The sequence below is a fragment of the Symphalangus syndactylus genome, chromosome 9 (genome assembly GCF_028878055.3).
Source record: "Symphalangus syndactylus isolate Jambi chromosome 9, NHGRI_mSymSyn1-v2.1_pri, whole genome shotgun sequence".
Taxonomy (NCBI): Eukaryota; Metazoa; Chordata; class Mammalia; order Primates; family Hylobatidae; genus Symphalangus; species Symphalangus syndactylus.
In genome coordinates, this window is record NC_072431.2 from 58,199,693 (window position 1) to 58,217,579 (window position 17,887).

The 17,887-nt window shown below is 42.8% G+C and overlaps 1 protein-coding gene across 4 annotated transcripts in view; it reads right to left on the reverse strand.

The window, feature by feature from the left end:
- CYP3A7 (cytochrome P450 family 3 subfamily A member 7) overlaps positions 1 to 17,887 on the reverse strand; it is a 70,095-nt gene that overhangs the window by 23,096 nt on the left and 29,112 nt on the right. For 3 of the 4 annotated variants that reach the window (XM_055292443.2, XM_055292446.2, XM_055292444.2), the window contains exons 3-6: positions 12,513 to 12,565; positions 10,531 to 10,630; positions 443 to 556; positions 94 to 182 (exon numbers count right to left, since the gene is read on the reverse strand). In XM_055292443.2, the coding sequence (XP_055148418.1) occupies positions 94 to 182; positions 443 to 556; positions 10,531 to 10,630; positions 12,513 to 12,565 (356 nt within the window). The remainder of the gene's footprint in view (positions 1 to 93; positions 183 to 442; positions 557 to 10,530; positions 10,631 to 12,512; positions 12,566 to 17,887) is intronic. The other variant, XM_055292445.2, reaches the window with a different exon arrangement.

Here is a 17,887-nt window from a genome sequence, read left to right on the forward strand (position 1 = left end):
TGGAATAACCCAACAGTGGGAATATCAGCTCCGTGGCAGGCAGCTGGAGGGGCTCATGACAGCTCAGAACCCCATGGCTGTGCTCCTACTTACTCTTTCAAGGTGACAGGCTTGCCTGTCTCTGCTTCCCGCCTCAGATTTCTCACCAACACATCTCCATACTGGGCAATGATAGGGACCATCTAAGCACAAAACACAACACCACCCATAGTTAAATGTGCAGACACAAGTCCCAGAAGGACATGACTTTCCCTGGCATAGAACAATAAGTGACGTTGTATAATGAATTTTATGATGGGTTTTCTGTACATAAAAAGACCATTTTTAGGAAGCTCAAATTCAGCAGACTACCCCTTGGAAAGGAACTGTGATCTTACTTTCTACCTCTCCCCACCTGATTCATTCTTGCAGTTTCTAATTAAAACTCGTGTTATTTTCATACCTCCTTGAGTTTTCCACTGGTGAAAGATGGAGTCAGCAATGATCGTATTCTCTTCCATTCTTCATCCTCAGCTATAGAGATGGCACTTTTCATAAATCCCACTGGCCCGAAAGGCTAGAGTTCAAAGCAGAAACATTTTGTCCTACATCAGTTGTGGAGATCTCCATGGTTGTAGAAAATGTGTTAAACAGGCATCATGTATTTAACAAATATTTAGTGACTGTCTACTAGATGACAGGCCCTATGATAGATGCTCAATAGGGATTTATCCCAGATGCCCAGTGTCCTGGGATGTATTTGTATGTGGGGGCAGTGATCGGGAGACCCAGCCACCTGATGTGGTCTCCAGCCTGTATATCCCAGTCTCCTTTTACATGCAAATTCTCCACATGGTAGGGAACCTGTTCTTCCAGTGGAATAGACAGGATCAACGCATAGCGCTCGTGCAGTGTAGAGAGAGAGTGGCGACAGAGAGGCAGGTGGTTTTGTTGGACTGTATGTTGCCTCAGAGGAGCTCTGTCTTTATGTTCACCTAAACCATGGGCAACATTAAAAAGAGGTGCCTTGATGTGGTGGATTTAAAAAAATATACAATGAGAACACATGGACACAGGAAGGGGAACATCACACACCGGGGCCTGTTGTGGGGTGGGGAGAGGGGGGAAGGAGAGCATTAGGAGTTATACCTAATGTTAAATGATGAGTTAATGGGTGCAGCACACCAACATGGCACATGTATACACAGGTAACAAACATACATGTTGTGCACATGTACCTTAAAACTTAAAGTATAATAAAAAAAGTAGGTAATACTTTTAAAACTCACAATGTATTTTGAAGAAATAATGCGATTCTATTAACATTCTTTTCTCTTAATTTTTTATTCCATGGATAGAAAAAAAGAAGAAAGAGAATTATTTTTGCCAACCTGGATCTGGCCTATCAAGCCAGCATGACTGAAACTTTCTTTCATCTTCCATAGCCATATTTTGTTTTATAATGAGTACTTAAAGCACTCTTTTATGTTAAAAATTCAGCAAACTAGGGAGAGAAAATTCCTCCATTTGATAAAGAGAATCTACAAAAAAAACCCACTTCATCTAAATCATGCTTAATGATGAAAGACCAAATGCTTCCTTCCTAATATTAGGAATAATTCAAAAATTCACCGCATTTATTTGACATTATACTAGGAAAAAGAATTAAAAAGCATACAGATTGGAAAGGAAATAAAAGAATTGTCTCTATTTTCAAGTGACATAATTGTCAATGTATAAAATCTCAAGGAATACAAAAAGACTTCTAGAAATACTAAGTCAGTTCTGCAAGGTTCTAGGATACAAGATCAACAAACAAAAACCAAGCACATTTCTATGTACCAACAATCAATATCTGAAAATACCAGAAAAACATAATATCATTTACAATCACTCCAACAAAAATGAAATACTTTAGCTGTAAATCCAACAAAATATTTACAGGATCTCTATGCTAAAAACTACAAATTGCTAAAAGCAATCAGAGAAAATCTAAGGAAATGGAGAGGCATACTATGTTCATGAATTGAAAGACCAAACATAGTGAAGATAAAGACTTTCCCTAAATTGATCTATACATTTAATTCAATTCTTGTCAAAATAACAATATGTTTATTTATAGACACTGAGAAACTCATTCTGAATTTTTATGGAAAAGCAGAGGACCAGAAGAGCTAAAACAAATCTGAAAAAATACATCCATAAAAGTGGGAAGAATCACCTACATGATGTTGAGAGTTACTGTACAGCTACTAGAGTCACCAGTTTGTTATTGGTGGAGGAATAAGCACAGTGATCAGTGGGACAGAATAGCAAATGAAAGATGCAAAGAAATATGCCCAATTAATTTTTGACAATATGCCCACATTTCCAAAAATGACTTTGGAACAACTGGACAGCCATAAGCCACAAAAAATGAACCTTGATCTAAATCTCATACCTTATGCAAAAAATAACACAAAATAAATAGTATACATTTAGTAAAGCATTAAACTTTATGACTTTCAGAAAAATTGGCAATATAGGAAGGAGGGCTAGGCAAAGAACTTTCAGACTTGACACCAAAAGCACAATCCATAAAAAAATATTAATACATTGGCCTCCTCAAGATAAAAAATGTTTTCTCTGATAAAGACCCTCTCAGAGAAAAAGACTTGTGACTGTAGGATAGCATCAGGGAGCCATATGGAGATGGAATGGGTCTGCATCTTGACCATGCTGGTCATTGCACAAATCTACAAATGTGATAAATTTGTGTAGAACTACCCACACACTCAAGAGCAGCCTGGCCAATATGGTGAAATCTCATCTCTACTAAAAATTCAAAAATTAGTAGGGCACGCTGGTGCACACCCATAGTCCCAGCTACTCGGGAGGTGGAGGCAGAAGAACCACTTGAACCCTGGAGGCAGAGGTTGCAGTAAGCCAAGACCACACCACTGCACTCCCATCTGGGTGACAGACTGCGACTCTGCCCCAAAAAACAAACAAACAACAAACAAAAGCAAAAAGAAAAAACTACATACACAAATGAGGGAATATAAAACTGGTGAAATCTGAATAAGCTCTGTGAACTGTATCAATGTTAATTTCCTGTACTCTAGTAATGTGAATATACCGTATTTATAGTTATGCAAGAGTGCATGATGTTACCATTGGGGGGTTGGCAGGATGAAGTGTACATGGAACCTTCCTGCACATTTTTTAGGCAACTGTCTTGAATATATAAGAATTTTAAAGTTTATGGGGGTGGAGCCAAGATGGCCGAATAGGAACAGCTCCAGTCTACAGCTCCCAGCATGAGCGACGCAGAAGACGGGTGATTTCTGCATTTCCATCTGAGGTACCAGGTTCATCTCACTAAGGAGTGCCAAACAGTGGGTGCAAGACAGTTGGTGCAGCTCACCGTGCACGAGCCAAAGCAGGGCGAGGCATTGCCTCACTTGGGAAGTGCAAGGGGTCAGGGAGTTCCTTTTCCTAGTCAAAGAAAGGGGTAACAGACGGCACCTGGAAAATTGGGTCACTCCCACCCTAATACTGCGCTTTTCCAATGGGCTTGGAAAGTGGCACTCCAGGAGATTGTGTCCCGCACCTGGCTTGGAGGGTCCTATGCCCATGGAGTCTCCCTGATTGCTAGCACAGCAGTCTGAGATCAAACTGCAAGGCAGCAGCGAAGCTGGGGGAGGGGCACCTGTCATTGCCCAGGCTTGCTTAGGTAAACAAAGCAGCCAGGAAGCTCGAACTAGGTGGAGTCCACCACAGCTCAAGGAGGCCTGCCTGCCTCTGTAGGCTCCACCCCTGGGGGCAGGGCACAGACAAACAAAAAGACAGCAGGAACCTCTGCAGACTTAAATGTCTCTGTCTGACAGCTTTGAAGAGAGTAGTGGTTCTCCGAGCATGCAGCTGGAGATCTGAGAACAGGCAGACTGCCTCCTCAATTGGGTCCCTGACCCCCAAGCAGCCTAACTGGGAGGCACCCCCAGACTGACACCTCACTCAGCCAGGTACTCCTCTGAGACAAAACTTCCAGAGGAACGATCAGGCAGCAACATTTGCTGTTCACCAATATCTGCTGTTCTGCAGCCTCCGCTGCTGGCACCCAGCAAAACAGGGTCTGGAGTGGACCTTTAGCAAACTCCAACAGACCTGCAGCTGAGGGTCCTGTCTGTTAGAAGGAAAACTAACAGAAAGGACACCCACACCAAAAACCCATCTGTACATCACCATCATCAAAGACCAAAAGTAGAAAAACCTACAAAGATGGGGAGAAAACAGAGCAGGAAAACTGGAAACTCTAAAAAGCAGAGCAAAGGAGTGGAGCCAAGATGGCCGAATAGGAACAGCTCCGGTCTCCAGCTCCCAGCTCCAGGGACACAGAAGACAGGTGATTTCTGCATTTCTGCTTGAGGTACCAGTTTCATCTCACTAGGGAGTGCCTAACAGTGGGTGCAGGACAGTCGGTGAAGCGCACTGTGCACGAGCCGAAGCAGGGCGAGGCATTGCCTCACTCGGGAAGCGCAAAGGGTCAGGGAGTTCCCTTTCCTAGTCAAAGAAAGGGGAAACAGACGGCACCTGGAATATCGGGTCAGTCCCATCCTAATACTGCGCTTTTCCAACGGGCCTGGAAAACGGCACACTAGGAGATTGTGTCCCGCACCTGGCTCGGCGGGTCCTATGCCCACAGAGTCTCGCTGATTGCTAGCACAGCAGTCTGAGATCAAGCTGCAAGGCAGAAGCCAGGCTGGGGGAGGGGCGCCCACCATTGCCCAGGCTTGCTTAGGTAAACAAAGCAGCCAGGAAGCTCGAACTGGGTGGAGCTCACCACAGCTCAAGGAGGCCTGCCTGCCTCTGTAGGCTCCACCTCTGGGGGCAGGGCACAGACAAACAAAAACTCAGCAAGAACCTCCACAGACTTAAATGTCCCTGTCTGACTGACAGCTTTGAAGAGAGTAGTGGTTCTCCCAGCACGCAGCTGGAGATCTGAGAACGGACAGACTGCCTCCTAAAGTGGGTCCCTCACCCCTGAGCAGCCTAACTGGGAGGCACCCCCCCAGTAGGGACAGAATGACACCTCATTCAGCCGGGTACTCCTCTGAGACAAAACTTTCAAAGGAACTATCAGACAGCTGAATTTGTGGTCTCACGAAAATCCGCTGTTCTGCAGCCACCGCTGCTGACACCCAGCCAAACAGGGTCTGGAGTGGACCTCTAGTAAACTCTAACAGACCTGCAGCTGAGGGTCCTGTCAGGTAGAAGGAAAACTAACAAACAGAAAGGACATCCACACCAAAAACCCATCTGTACATCACCATCACCAAAGACAAAAAGTAGATAAAACCACAAAGATGGGGAAAAAACAGAGCAAAAAAACTGGAAACTCTAAAAAACAGAGCACCTCTCCTCCTCCAAAGGAACGCAGTTCCTCACCAGCAATGGAACAAAGCTGGATGGAAGATGACTTTGACGAGTTGAGAGAAGAAGGCTTCAGACGATCAAACTACTCTGAGCTACGAGAGGAAATTCAAAACAATAGCAAAGAAGTTAAAAACTTTGAAAAAAAATTAGAAGAATGGATAACTAGAATAACCAATGGAGAGAAGGGCTTAAAGGAGCTGATGGAGCTGAAAGCCAAGTTTCGAGAACTATGCGAAGATTGCAGAAGCCTCAGTAGCAGATGCGATCAACTGGAAGAAAGGGTATCGCTGATGGAAGATGAAATGAATGAAATGAAGAGAGAAGGGAAGTTTAGAGAAAAAAGAATAAAAAGAAATGAACAAAGCCTCCAAGAAATTTGGGACTATGTGAAAAGACCAAACCTATGTCTGATTGGTGTACCTGAAAATGATGAGGAGAATGGAACCAAGTTGGAAAACACTCTACAAGATATTATCCAGGAGAACTTCCCCAATCTAGCAAGGCAGGCCAGCATTCAGACTCAGGAAATACAGAGAACGCCACAAAGATACTCCTCGAGAAGAGCAACTCCAAGACACATAATTGTCAGATTCACCAAAGTTGAAATGAAGGAAAAAATGTTAAGGGCAGCCAGAGAGAAAGGTCGGGTTACCCACAAAGGGAAGCCCATCAGACTAACAGCTGATCTCTCAGCAGAAACTCTACAAGCCAGAAGAGAGTGGGGGCCGATATTCAACATTTTAAAGAAAAGAATTTTCAACCCAGAATTCCCTATCCCGCCAAACTAAGCTTCATAAGTGAAGGAGAAATAAAATGCTTTACAGACAAGCAAACGCTGAGTGATTTTGTCACCAGCAGGCCTGCCCTAAAAGAGCTCCTGAAGGAAGCACTAAACATGGAAAGGAACAACCGGTACCAGCCACTGCAAAAACACGCCAAATTGTAAAGACCGTCGAGGCTAGGAAGAAACTATGGCAACTAACGAGCAAAATAACCAACTAACATCATAATGACAGGATCAGATTCACACATAACAATATTCACGTTAAATGTAAATGGGCTAAATGCTCCAATCAAAAGACACAGACTGGCAAACTGGATAAGGAGTCAGGACCCATCAGTGTGCTGTATTCAGGAAACCCATCTCACGTGCAGAGACACACATAGACTCAAAATAAAGGGATGGAGGAAGATCTATCAAGCAACTGGAAAACAAAAAAAGGCAGGGGTTGCAATCCTAGTCTCTGATAAAATAGACTTTAAACCAACAAAGATCAAAAGAGACAAAGAAGGCCATTACATAATGGTAAAGGGATCAATTCAACAAGAAGAGCTAACTATACTAAATATATATGCACCCAACACAGGAGCACCCAGATTCATAAAGCAAGTCCTCAGTGACCTACAAAGGGACTTAAACTCCCACACAATAATAATGGGAGATTTTAACACCCCACTGTCAACATTAGACAGATCAACGAGACAGAAAGTTAACAAGGATATCCAGGAATTGAACTCAGCTCTACATAAAGTGGACCTAATAGACATCTACAGAACTCTGCACCCCAAGTCAACAGAATATACATTTTTTTCAGCACCACACCACACCTATTCCAAAATTGACCACATAGTTGGAAGTAAAGCTCTCCTCAGCAAATGTAAAAGAACAGAAATTATAACAAACTGTCTCTCAGACCACAGTGCAATCAAACTAGAACTCAGGATTAAGAAACTCACTCAAAACCGCTCAACTACATGGAAACTGAGCAACCTGCTCCTGAATGACTATTGGGTACATAACGAAATGAAGGCAGAAATAAAGATGTTCTTTGAAACCAACGAGAACAAAGACACAACATACCAGAATCTCTGGGACACGTTCAAAGCAGTGTGTAGAGGGAAATTTATAGCACTAAATGCCCACAAGAGAAAGCAGGAAAGATCCAAAATTGACACCCTAACATCACAATTAAAAGAACTAGAAAAGCAAGAGCAAACACATTCAAAAGCTAGCAGAAGGCTAGAAATAACTAAAATCAGAGCAGAACTGAAGGAAATAGAGACACAAAAAAACCCTTCAAAAAATTAATGAATCCAGGAGCTGGTTTTTTGAAAAGATCAACAAAATTGATAGACCACTAGCAAGACTAATAAAGAAGAAAAGAGAGAAGAATCAAATAGATGCAATAAAAAATGAAAAAGGGGATACCACCACCGATCCCACAGAAATACAATCTACCATCAGAGAATACTACAAACACCTCTATGCAAATAAACTAGAAAATCTAGAAGAAATGGATAAATTCCTCGACAAATACACCCTCCCAAGACTAAACCAGGAAGAAGTTGAATCTCTGAATAGACCAATAACAGGTTCTGAAAATGTGGCAATAATCAATAGCTTACCAACCAAAAAGAGTCCAGGACCTGATGGATTCACAGCTGAATTCTACCAGAGGTACAAGGAGGAACTGGTACCATTCCTTCTGAAACTATTCCAATCGATAGAAAAAGAGGGAATCCTCCCTAACACATTTTATGAAGCCAGCATCGTCCTGATACCAAAGCCTGGCAGAGACATAACCAAAAAAGAGAATTTCAGACCAATATCCTTGATGCACATTGATGCAAAAATCCTCAATAAAATACTGGCAAACCGAATCCAGCAGCACATCAAAAAGCTTATCCACCATAATCAAGTGGGCTTCATCCCTGGGATGCAAGGCTGGTTCAACATATGCAAATCAATAAATGTAATCCAGCATATAAACAGAACCAAAGACAAAAACCACATGATTATCTCAATAGATGCAGAAAAGGCCTTTGACAAAATTCAACAGCCCTTCATGCTAAAAACTCTCAATAAATTAGGTATTGATGGGACGTATCTCAAAATAATAAGAGCTATCTACGACAAACCCACAGCCAATATCATACTGAATGGGCAAAAACTGGAAGCATTCCCTCTGAAAACTGGCACAACACAGGGATGCCCTCTCTCACCACTCCTATTCAACATAGTGCTGGAAGTTCTGGCCAGAGCAATCAGGCAGGAGAAGGAAATAAAGGGTATTCAATTAGGAAAAGAGGAAGTCAAATTGTCCCTGTTTGCAGATGACATGATTGTATATCTAGAAAACCCCATTGTCTCAGCCCAAAATCTCCTTAAGCTGATTAGCAACTTCAGCAAAGTCTCAGGATACAAAATCAATGTACAAAAATCACAAGCATTCTTGTACACCAATCACAGACAAACAGAGAGCCAAATCATGAGTGAACTCCCATTCACAATTGCTTCAAGGAGAATCAAATACCTAGGAATCCAACTTACAAGGGATGTGAAGGACCTCTTCAAGGAGAACTACAAACCACTGCTCAATGAAATAAAAGAGGATACAAACAAATGGAAGAACATTCCATGCTCATGGGTTGGAAGAATCAATATCGTGAAAATGGCCATACTGCCCAAGGTAATTTATAGATTCAATGCCATCCCCATCAAGCTACCAATGACTTTCTTTACAGAATTGGAAAAAACTACTTTAAAGTTCATATGGAACCAAAAAAGAGCCCGCATCGCCAAGTCAATCCTAAGCCAAAAGAACAAAGCTGGAGGCATCACGCTATCTGACTTTAAACTATACTACAAGGCTACAGTAACCAAAACAGCATGGTACTGGTACCACAACAGAGACATAGATCAATGGAACAGAACAGAGCCCTCAGAAATGATGCCACATATCTACAACTATCTGATCTTTGACAAACCTGACAAAAACAAGAAATGGGGAAAGGATTCCCTATTTAATAAATGGTACTGGGAAAACTGGCTAGCCATATGTAGAAAGCTGAAACTGGATCCCTTCCTTACACCTTATACAAAAATTAATTCAAGATGGATTAAAGACTTATATGTTAGACCTAAAACCATTAAAATCCTACAAGAAAACCTAGGCAATACCATTCAGGACATAGGCGTGGGAAGGGACTTCATGTCTAAAACACCAAAAGCAATGGCAACAAAAGCCAAAATTGATAAATGGGATCTCATTAAACTAAAGAGCTTCTGCACAGCAAAAGAAACTACCATCAGAGTGAACAGGCAACCTACAGAATGGGAGAACATTTTTGCAACCTACTCATCTGACAAAGGGCTAATATCCAGAATCTACAATGAACTCAAACAAATTTACAAGACAAGAACAAACAACCCCATCAAAAGGTGGGCAAAGGACATGAACAGACACTTCTCAAAAGAAGACATTTATGCAGCCAAAAAACACATGAAGAAATGCTCCTCATCACTGGCCATCAGAGAAATGCAAATCAAAACCACAGTGAGATACCATCTCACACCAGTTAGAATGGCCGTCATTAAAAAATCAGGAAACAACAGGTGCTGGAGAGGATGTGGAGAAATAGGAACACTTTTACACTGTTGGTGGGACTGTAAACTAGTTCAACCATTGTGGAAGTCAGTGTGGCAATTCCTCAGGGATCTAGAACTAGAAATACCATCTGACCCAGCCATCCCATTACTGGGTATATACCCAAAGGACTATAAATCATGCTGCTATAAAGACACATGCACACGTATGTTTATTGCGGCACTATTCACAATAGCAAAGAGTTGGAACCAACCCAAATGTCCAACAACGATAGACTGGATTAAGATAATGTGGCACATATACACCATGGAATAGTATGCAGCCATAAAAAGTGATGAGTTCATGTCCTTTGTAGGGACATGGATGAAACTGGAAACCATAATTCTCAGTAAACTGTCACAAGGACAGAAAACCAAACACTGCATGTTCTCACTCATAGGTGGGAATTGAACAATGAGAACACATGGACACAGGAAGGGGAACATCACACTCCGGGGACTGTTGTGAGTTGGGTGGAGGGGGGAGGGACAGCATTAGGAGACATACCTAATGCTAAATGACAATTTAATGGGTGCAGTACACCAACATGGCACATGGATACATATGTAACAAACCTGCACATTGTGCACATGTACCCTAAAACTTTAAGTATAATAATAATAATAATAAAGAAAAAAATAAAAAAAAAATTTTAAATAAAAATTTAATCAATCAATGAGTATTTTAATTTCAAAAAATGGATGCTTACCCTCCGGTTTGTGAAGACAGAATAACATTCTTTCACTAGCACTGTTTTGATCATGTCGGGATCTGTGATAGCCAGCACAGGCTGTTGACAGTCATAAAAACTGTGTGGAGAAAACAGAGTTGATTAAACATCAACAGCCTTATGCTACAGCTGGAGCCAAACCCAGGAAGCCAGACTTTGATCCTGACATTACATAATCCCCTAGTTGTACAATACACAGTAATCTTAGGTTCTAGTTCATTAGATATAAGACACAGCAAGAGTCTGACACAGGAGCTACCCAAGTCTTCATATGATGAAGGGTAATGTGGGCCAAACAGGGAAGAGAGATTGAAAGACAAAAGAGCTCTTCAAAGAGATCGTGGTTAGAAATGACAGGAGAACATTTGTTAAGCTGGGTGGTGCATACATGGGTATTTCCCATGCCATTCTCCACAATGTTTCATAGGTTTAAAATATTTCACTTTAAAAAGAATATTAGGTCCGTGGAAAATTGAAAGCAAGAAAATCATCACATGCTCACAAGGACTAAATGTTTCAAAGGTAGTTGCTCTGGGGCCAATGGACATCCAGAGCTGTGTGTCCTTCCTACTCAGTCGTGTTGCCTGTATGGGCCATGCCAGGTCCACAGCACCCTGCAGGCAGCACTATGGTTTCTGAAGACTTGATGAGAGAAGATGAAGTACAAACAGGCAAAACCTTCTCCCTGATGCTTCTAGTGAACGAACACACCACTGCACCTCTTCCACCACTCTTGGCAAACCTCTAGCCCCTCTGACAGGGAACAGCTGCTGCAGTTGGCTGAGGCCACCTTATAAAATCACAGTCCATCAGCCCACCAGGGAACACAATGGTTTAAGAATATTCAGCATTTCTTCAAATTCAGCAGAAATGTATAGACAAAGATATACTTATATATCCTCTATTAAAAAGTCTTGGCTTAAAGTTAATAATAAAACAGAATGAAAAATTCCACACTTACACAGAAAGTTAAAAAAAAAGAAACAGCAGAGCATAAATGGTTTCCTAATCTGTTTCTCTATATCTCTCAACTCTCTTTCAAAAGCATGTTAAATCCAAAGTTTAAATGAAAGTTTTGGCTTTTAATTTAAAGTGAATCGATGTGGGAAGGAGATGATGCCATGCATTTATGAGCACATATTCGAAGGGTCTGAGACAATGCATGTGATAAAAGGGCATCAAGGGAAGAAAAAAGAAGAGGGGAATAGGCAGACACTGGACAGAAAGTGATGCTGGGAGTCCCTGGGCCGCCAAAGCCTGGAGAAAAGTGGTAACCACAATGCTCCCAGCCTAGTTTAGACCGAAGACCTCAACACCTGGTGACATATGGGATCCTTGGTAGGACAAGTCTGAAAAATTCTACAATAGCCAGTGTGAACATTGTGAGAACCAAAATTATGGCACGTGTGTGTGTGTGTGTCTGTGTGTCAGTGTGTCTGTGTGCCTATGTGTGTGGTTAAAAACCTTGACAAATAAATCAAAGAAGGCTATGATGAGTGGATTCTCATGCTTGTGTGCCTGATAACAAAACTATCACAAAATACTTGGCGAAACCACAAGCTTGCTGAAAGCCCAACCCAACCTTACACAAAAATATTTCTGCAAGGACACCTGCCCAGCAACTCCCTGTCCAACCTTGGTGTTGCGTCACCCTTGTTACTGATCTTTGTAGTGAAGGAGAACTATTTCAAAATCCATATGAAGTCCTCCTCATATTTTCCTTGGAACATCTTTGTCTTTACCTCCCTGAATTTGCACATAGCTTATAATGGCACACAGATTCCCATTCTAATACTCTTCTCCCAAATACATATCTTCTTCTTTCAGAAAACCTCTCTGTTTGTAGTTAGGTTGGCAAGAGCTTCATCCCAAGAGGCTCTGGGCTGAGACTATCCTCTGTGCAGTGGGGTAAACTCATCATAGAAACAAGTATATCCAGTGGAATCTTCCAGAATACTCACCCCCAGACTTTTCTATACTTTTTATAACATTCCATGTCAAACGTCCAAAAGCCCTGGGAGGAGAAACAAAATAATATTTCATTATTATTTTAAATGTACTTAACCCTGCCTCTAATTGGGGTTGAAAACAGTCAAATCCAATGAAATTAGACTTGCTGGCAGCTAGAGGAAGCTTATTTAGAGACATCATAAGAGAAAGGAAACAAAATAGAGGAGGTATTTGAAATGGGAAATTTAAAATCACTCTTGAATTTTCTTTAAGTGTTGTCAATACTGAATGTCTTATCCTTGTGTATAAATACTAAGTAACTCCTTGTCTTTCTGATGTTCTTTGCTTTTTCATATGTTGTCTCTAAAATCTCATAAATCCTTGAATGATCACCTCCAGGGGCATGTGGAGAAACTGAGGCTGAGGGAATGTAAGTGAGCATCAGAAGGGAACGTGCAGTCTTTTGTCTCTTTGTTCTTCATCCTTTTCATTTATTTCATGAGCTTGCTCTAGAGTTCTAGCAGAATTAGAAAGTTACAGACACCAGGGACCTCTTTTAGTCTAGCAGATTTAGATAAGTGTGAGGCATGTTTGTTGAGTGAGAAAATGAGTGAGTGAGTGAATGACAAAGTGGACTCACTTTCCAGTTTTCCAGCTTAACATGGAAGTTCTGAGAAAATGTCACCTCTACACACCGGAGACAGCAAATTATGACACTTGCTCCGAGTTTGCACTGAAACTTTAAAAAAAAAAACTTTCCTGTTTCTACATTTCAGGGGTGAAGTTTCAACTATGGAAAAGAAGGTCCGAGGAATGTGTATCTTGGGGGTACATCTACTAAGGATTTGACATAGGAAAGGTGGTGGGTTTCAGGCCTCTTAGCCCAAGCCTGCATGTATACATCCAGATGGCCTGAGGCAACCAAAAACTACAAATAAGTGAAACAGCCAGCTCCTGCCTTAACTGATTGACCAACCTTGCAACATTCCGTTATGACTTGTTCCTGCCCTGCCCCAATTGATCGATCAATCGACCTCGTGACATTTTTCTTCTGGACAATGAATCTTATGATCTCCCCACCATGCTCCTTGTGACCCCCTCCTCTGCTGACAATAGATAACCTCCTTTAACTGCAACTTTCCACTGCTTACCCCAGTCCTATAAAACTGCCCCACCCCTATCTCCCTTTGCAGACTCCTTTTTCAGGCTCAGTCAGCCTGCACTCAGGTGATTAAAAAGCTTTATTGCTCACACAGACTGTTTGGTGGTCTCTTCACATGGATGCACATGACATTTGGTGCCAAAGACCCGGGACAGGGGGACTCCTTTGGGAGTCCAGTCCCCTGTCCTCGCCCTCACTCCATGAGGAGATCCACCTATGACCTTGGGTCCTCAGACCAGCCAGCCCAAGGACATCTCACCAATTTTAAATGGGGTAAGTGACCTCTTTTTATTCTCTTCTCCAACCTCTCTTGCTATCCCTCCACGCTTCAATCTCTCCCTTCCTTAATTTTGGTTTCTTTCCTTTTCTGGTAGAGACAGAGGAGATGCATTTTATCCATGAACTCAAAACTCTGGCACTGGTCACGGACTCGGGAACAGTCTTCCCTTGGTGTCTAAATCACTGGCGGAACACCTGCCTGGTTATTCACCCACATTTCAGAGGTGTCTGATCACTCTGCGGATGCCTGCCTTGATCATTCACCTTGGTGCAAGTACCACCTCCCCTGGGTGGCAAGTACCACCTTCCCTGGGTGGCAAGCACCGCCTCCCCTGGGTGGCAAGTATCATCCCCCCTCTCTCCGTGTCTCTACCTTCTCTTTTCTCTGGGCTTGCCCCTTCACTATGGGCAACCTTCCACCCTCCATTCCCCCTTCTTTTTCCTTAGCCTGTGTTCTTCAAAACCTAAAACCCCCTTTGACTAACACCTGACCTAAAACCTAAATTCCTTATTTTCTTCTGCAATACCGCTTTGCCCCAATACAAACTCGACAATGGTTCCAAATAGCCAGAAAATGACACTTTTGATTTCTTGATCTTATAAGACCTGAATGATTTTTGTTGAAAAATGGGCAAATGGTCTGAGGTGCCTGACATCCAGGCATTCTTTTACACATCAGTCTCTCCCTAGTCTCTGCTCCCAGTAAGACTCATCCCAAATCTTTCTTCTTTCTCTCCTGTCTCTTTCTTCAGTCTCCACCCTAAGCTCTGAGTCCTTTGAATCCTCCTTTTCCATGAACCCATCTGACCTCTCCCCTCCCCACCAGGCTGCTCCTCACGAGGCCAAGCCAGGTCCCAATTCTTCCTCAGCCTCTGCTACCCCACCCTGTAATAGAAGTATTACCTCCCCTCCTCACACCCACTCCACCTTACGGTTTCATTCTGAGACTAGACCTCCTCCACCTGCCCAACAATTTCCTCTTAGTGAGGTGGCTGGAGCTGAAGGCATAGTCAAGGTACGTGTGCCTTTTTCTCTATCGACCTCTCCCAGATCAGTCAGTGTTTAGGCTCTTTCTCATCAGACCCCACTAAATATATACAGGAATTCCAATATTTAACCCAGTCCTACAATTTAACCTGGAGTGACTTAAATGTCATCCTGATTTCTACCCTCTCCCCAGATGAGTGGGAAAGTGTTTATACCCTAGCCCAATCTCACACTGACACCCACCAGTGTCATGAGCCAGACCTTCAAGAAGGCATCAGGGCAGTTCCCCAAGAGCATCCCCATTGGCAGTACAAGACGGACTCCCCAGGTATAGCTAGGTGAGATTACATGGTCTCCTGCCTAGTTGAGGGGCTCAAAAAACCAGCATACAAAGCTGTTAATTATGAAAAACTAAAGGAAGCTACCCAAGGTAAAGATGAAAACCTAGCCCAGTTCATGGCCTGCTTAGCAGCTACAATTAGACGCTTCACAGCCCTGGACCCAGAGGGGCCAGAAGGCTGCCTTATCCTTAATATGCATTTTTTTTTAATTTTTATTTTTTTTTATTATACTTTAGGGTTTTAGGGTACATGTGCACAATGTGCAGGTTTGTTACATATGTATCCATGTGCCATGTTGATTCCCTGCACCCATTAACTCGTCATTTAGCATTAGGTGTATCTCCTAATGCTGTCCCTCCCCCCTCCCCCCACCCCACAACAGTCCCCAGAGCGTGATGTTCCCCTTCCTGTGTCCATGAGTTCTCATTGTTCAATTCCCACCTATGAGTGAGAACATGCGGTGTTTGGTTTTTTGTCCTTGCGATAGTTTACTGAGAATGATGTTTTCCAGTTTCATCCATGTCCCTACAAAGGACACGAACTCATCATTTTTTATGGCTGCATAGTATTCCATGGTGTATATGTGCCACATTTTCTTAATCCAGTCTATCGTTGTTGGACATTTGGGTTGGTTCCAACTCTTTGCTATTGTGAATAGTGCCGCAACCTACTCATCTGACAAAGGGCTAATATCCAGAATCTACAATGAACTCAAACAAATTTACAAGAAAAAAACAAACAACCCCATCAAAAAGTGGGCAGAGGACATGAGCAGACACTTCTCAAAAGAAGACATTTATGCAGCCAAAAAACACATGAAGAAATGCTCCTCATCACTGGCCATCAGAGAAATGCAAATCAAAACCACAATGAGATACCATCTCACACCAGTTAGAATGGCCATCATTAAAAAATCAGGAAACAACAGGTGCTGGAGAGGATGTGGAGAAATAGGAACACTTTTACACTGTTGGTGGGACTGTAAACTAGTTCAACCATTGTGGAAGTCAGTGTGGCGATTCCTCAGGGATCTAGAACTAGAAATACCATTTGACCCAGCCATCCCATTACTGGGTATATACCCAAAGGACTATAAATCATGCTGCTATAAAGACACATGCACACGTATGTTTATTGCGGCACTTAATATGCATTTTATGACCCAATCCACTCCTGACATTAGAAAAAAACTCCAAAAATTGGATTCCAGGCCTCAAACCCCACAACAGGACTTAAATAGCCTCACCTTCAAGGTGTATCATAATAGAGAAGAGGCAGCCAAGTGATGATGAATCTCTGAGTTATAGCTACTTGCCTCCAGTGTAAGACAACCCACAACTACGTCTCCAGCATACAAAACCTTCAGAACATCCAAGCCACAGCTCCCAGGGGCTCCTTCAAAACCTTCTCATGGACCTTGCTTCAAATGCCAAAAGCCTGGCCACTGGGCCTCGGAATGCCCACAGCGTGGGATTCCTCCTAAGCTATGCCCTCTCTCTGTGGGCTCCAACTGGAGGTTGGACTGTCTGACTCACATCTCCACTGCTCCTAAAGTTCCTGGAGCTCAAACCCAACGTTTCTTGGCTGACTCTTTCCCAGATCTCCTTGGCTTAGTGGCTGAAGACTGATGCTGCCCGATCACCTCGGAAGCCCCCTGGAGAATCATGGATGCCAAACTTCAGGTAACTCTTACAGCGGAGGGTAAGTCCATCCACTGTTTAATTGATACGGGGGATACCCACTCCACATTACCTTCTTTCCAAGGGCCTGTTTCCCTTGCCCCCATAACTGTTGTGGGTATTGACAGCCAGGCTTCTAAACCTCTTAAAACTCCCCAACTTTGGTGCCAAATTGGGCAACATTCTTTTATGCACTCCTTTTTAGTTATCCCCACCTGCCAGTTCCCTTATTAGGCTGAGATATTTTAACCAAATTATCTGCTTCTCTGACTATTCCTGGACTACAGCCACATCTCATTGCCACCCTTCTTCCCAACCCAAAGCCTCCTTCGTGTCTTCCTCTTGTATCCCTCCTCCTTAACCCACAGGTATGGGACACCTCTACTCCCTCCCTGGCAACTGATCACATGCCCATTACTATCCCATTAAAACCTAATCACCCTTACCCAGGTTAATGTCAGTATCCCATCCCACAAGAGGCTTTAAGGGGATTGAAGCCTATTATCACTCATCTGCTATAGCATGGGCTTCTAAAGCCTACAAACTCTCCTTATAATTCCCCCATCTTACCGGTCTAAACACTGGACAAGTCTTACAGGTTTGTTCAGGATCTGCACCTTATCAATCAAATTGTTTTCCAATCCACCCTGTGGTGCCCAACCCGTACACTCTTTTGTTCTCAATATCTCCCTCCACAACTCACTATTCCATTCTTGATCTTAAAGATGCTTTTTTCACGATTCCCTTGCACCCCACGTCCCAGCCTCTCTTTGCTTTTACCTAAACTGACCCTGACACCCATCAGTCCTAGGAGCTTACCTGGGCTGTACTGCCGCAAGGCTTCTGGGACAGCCCTCATTACTTCAGCCAAGCTCTTTCTCATGATTTACTTTCTTTCCATCCCTCTGCTTCCCACCTTATTCAATATATTGATGACC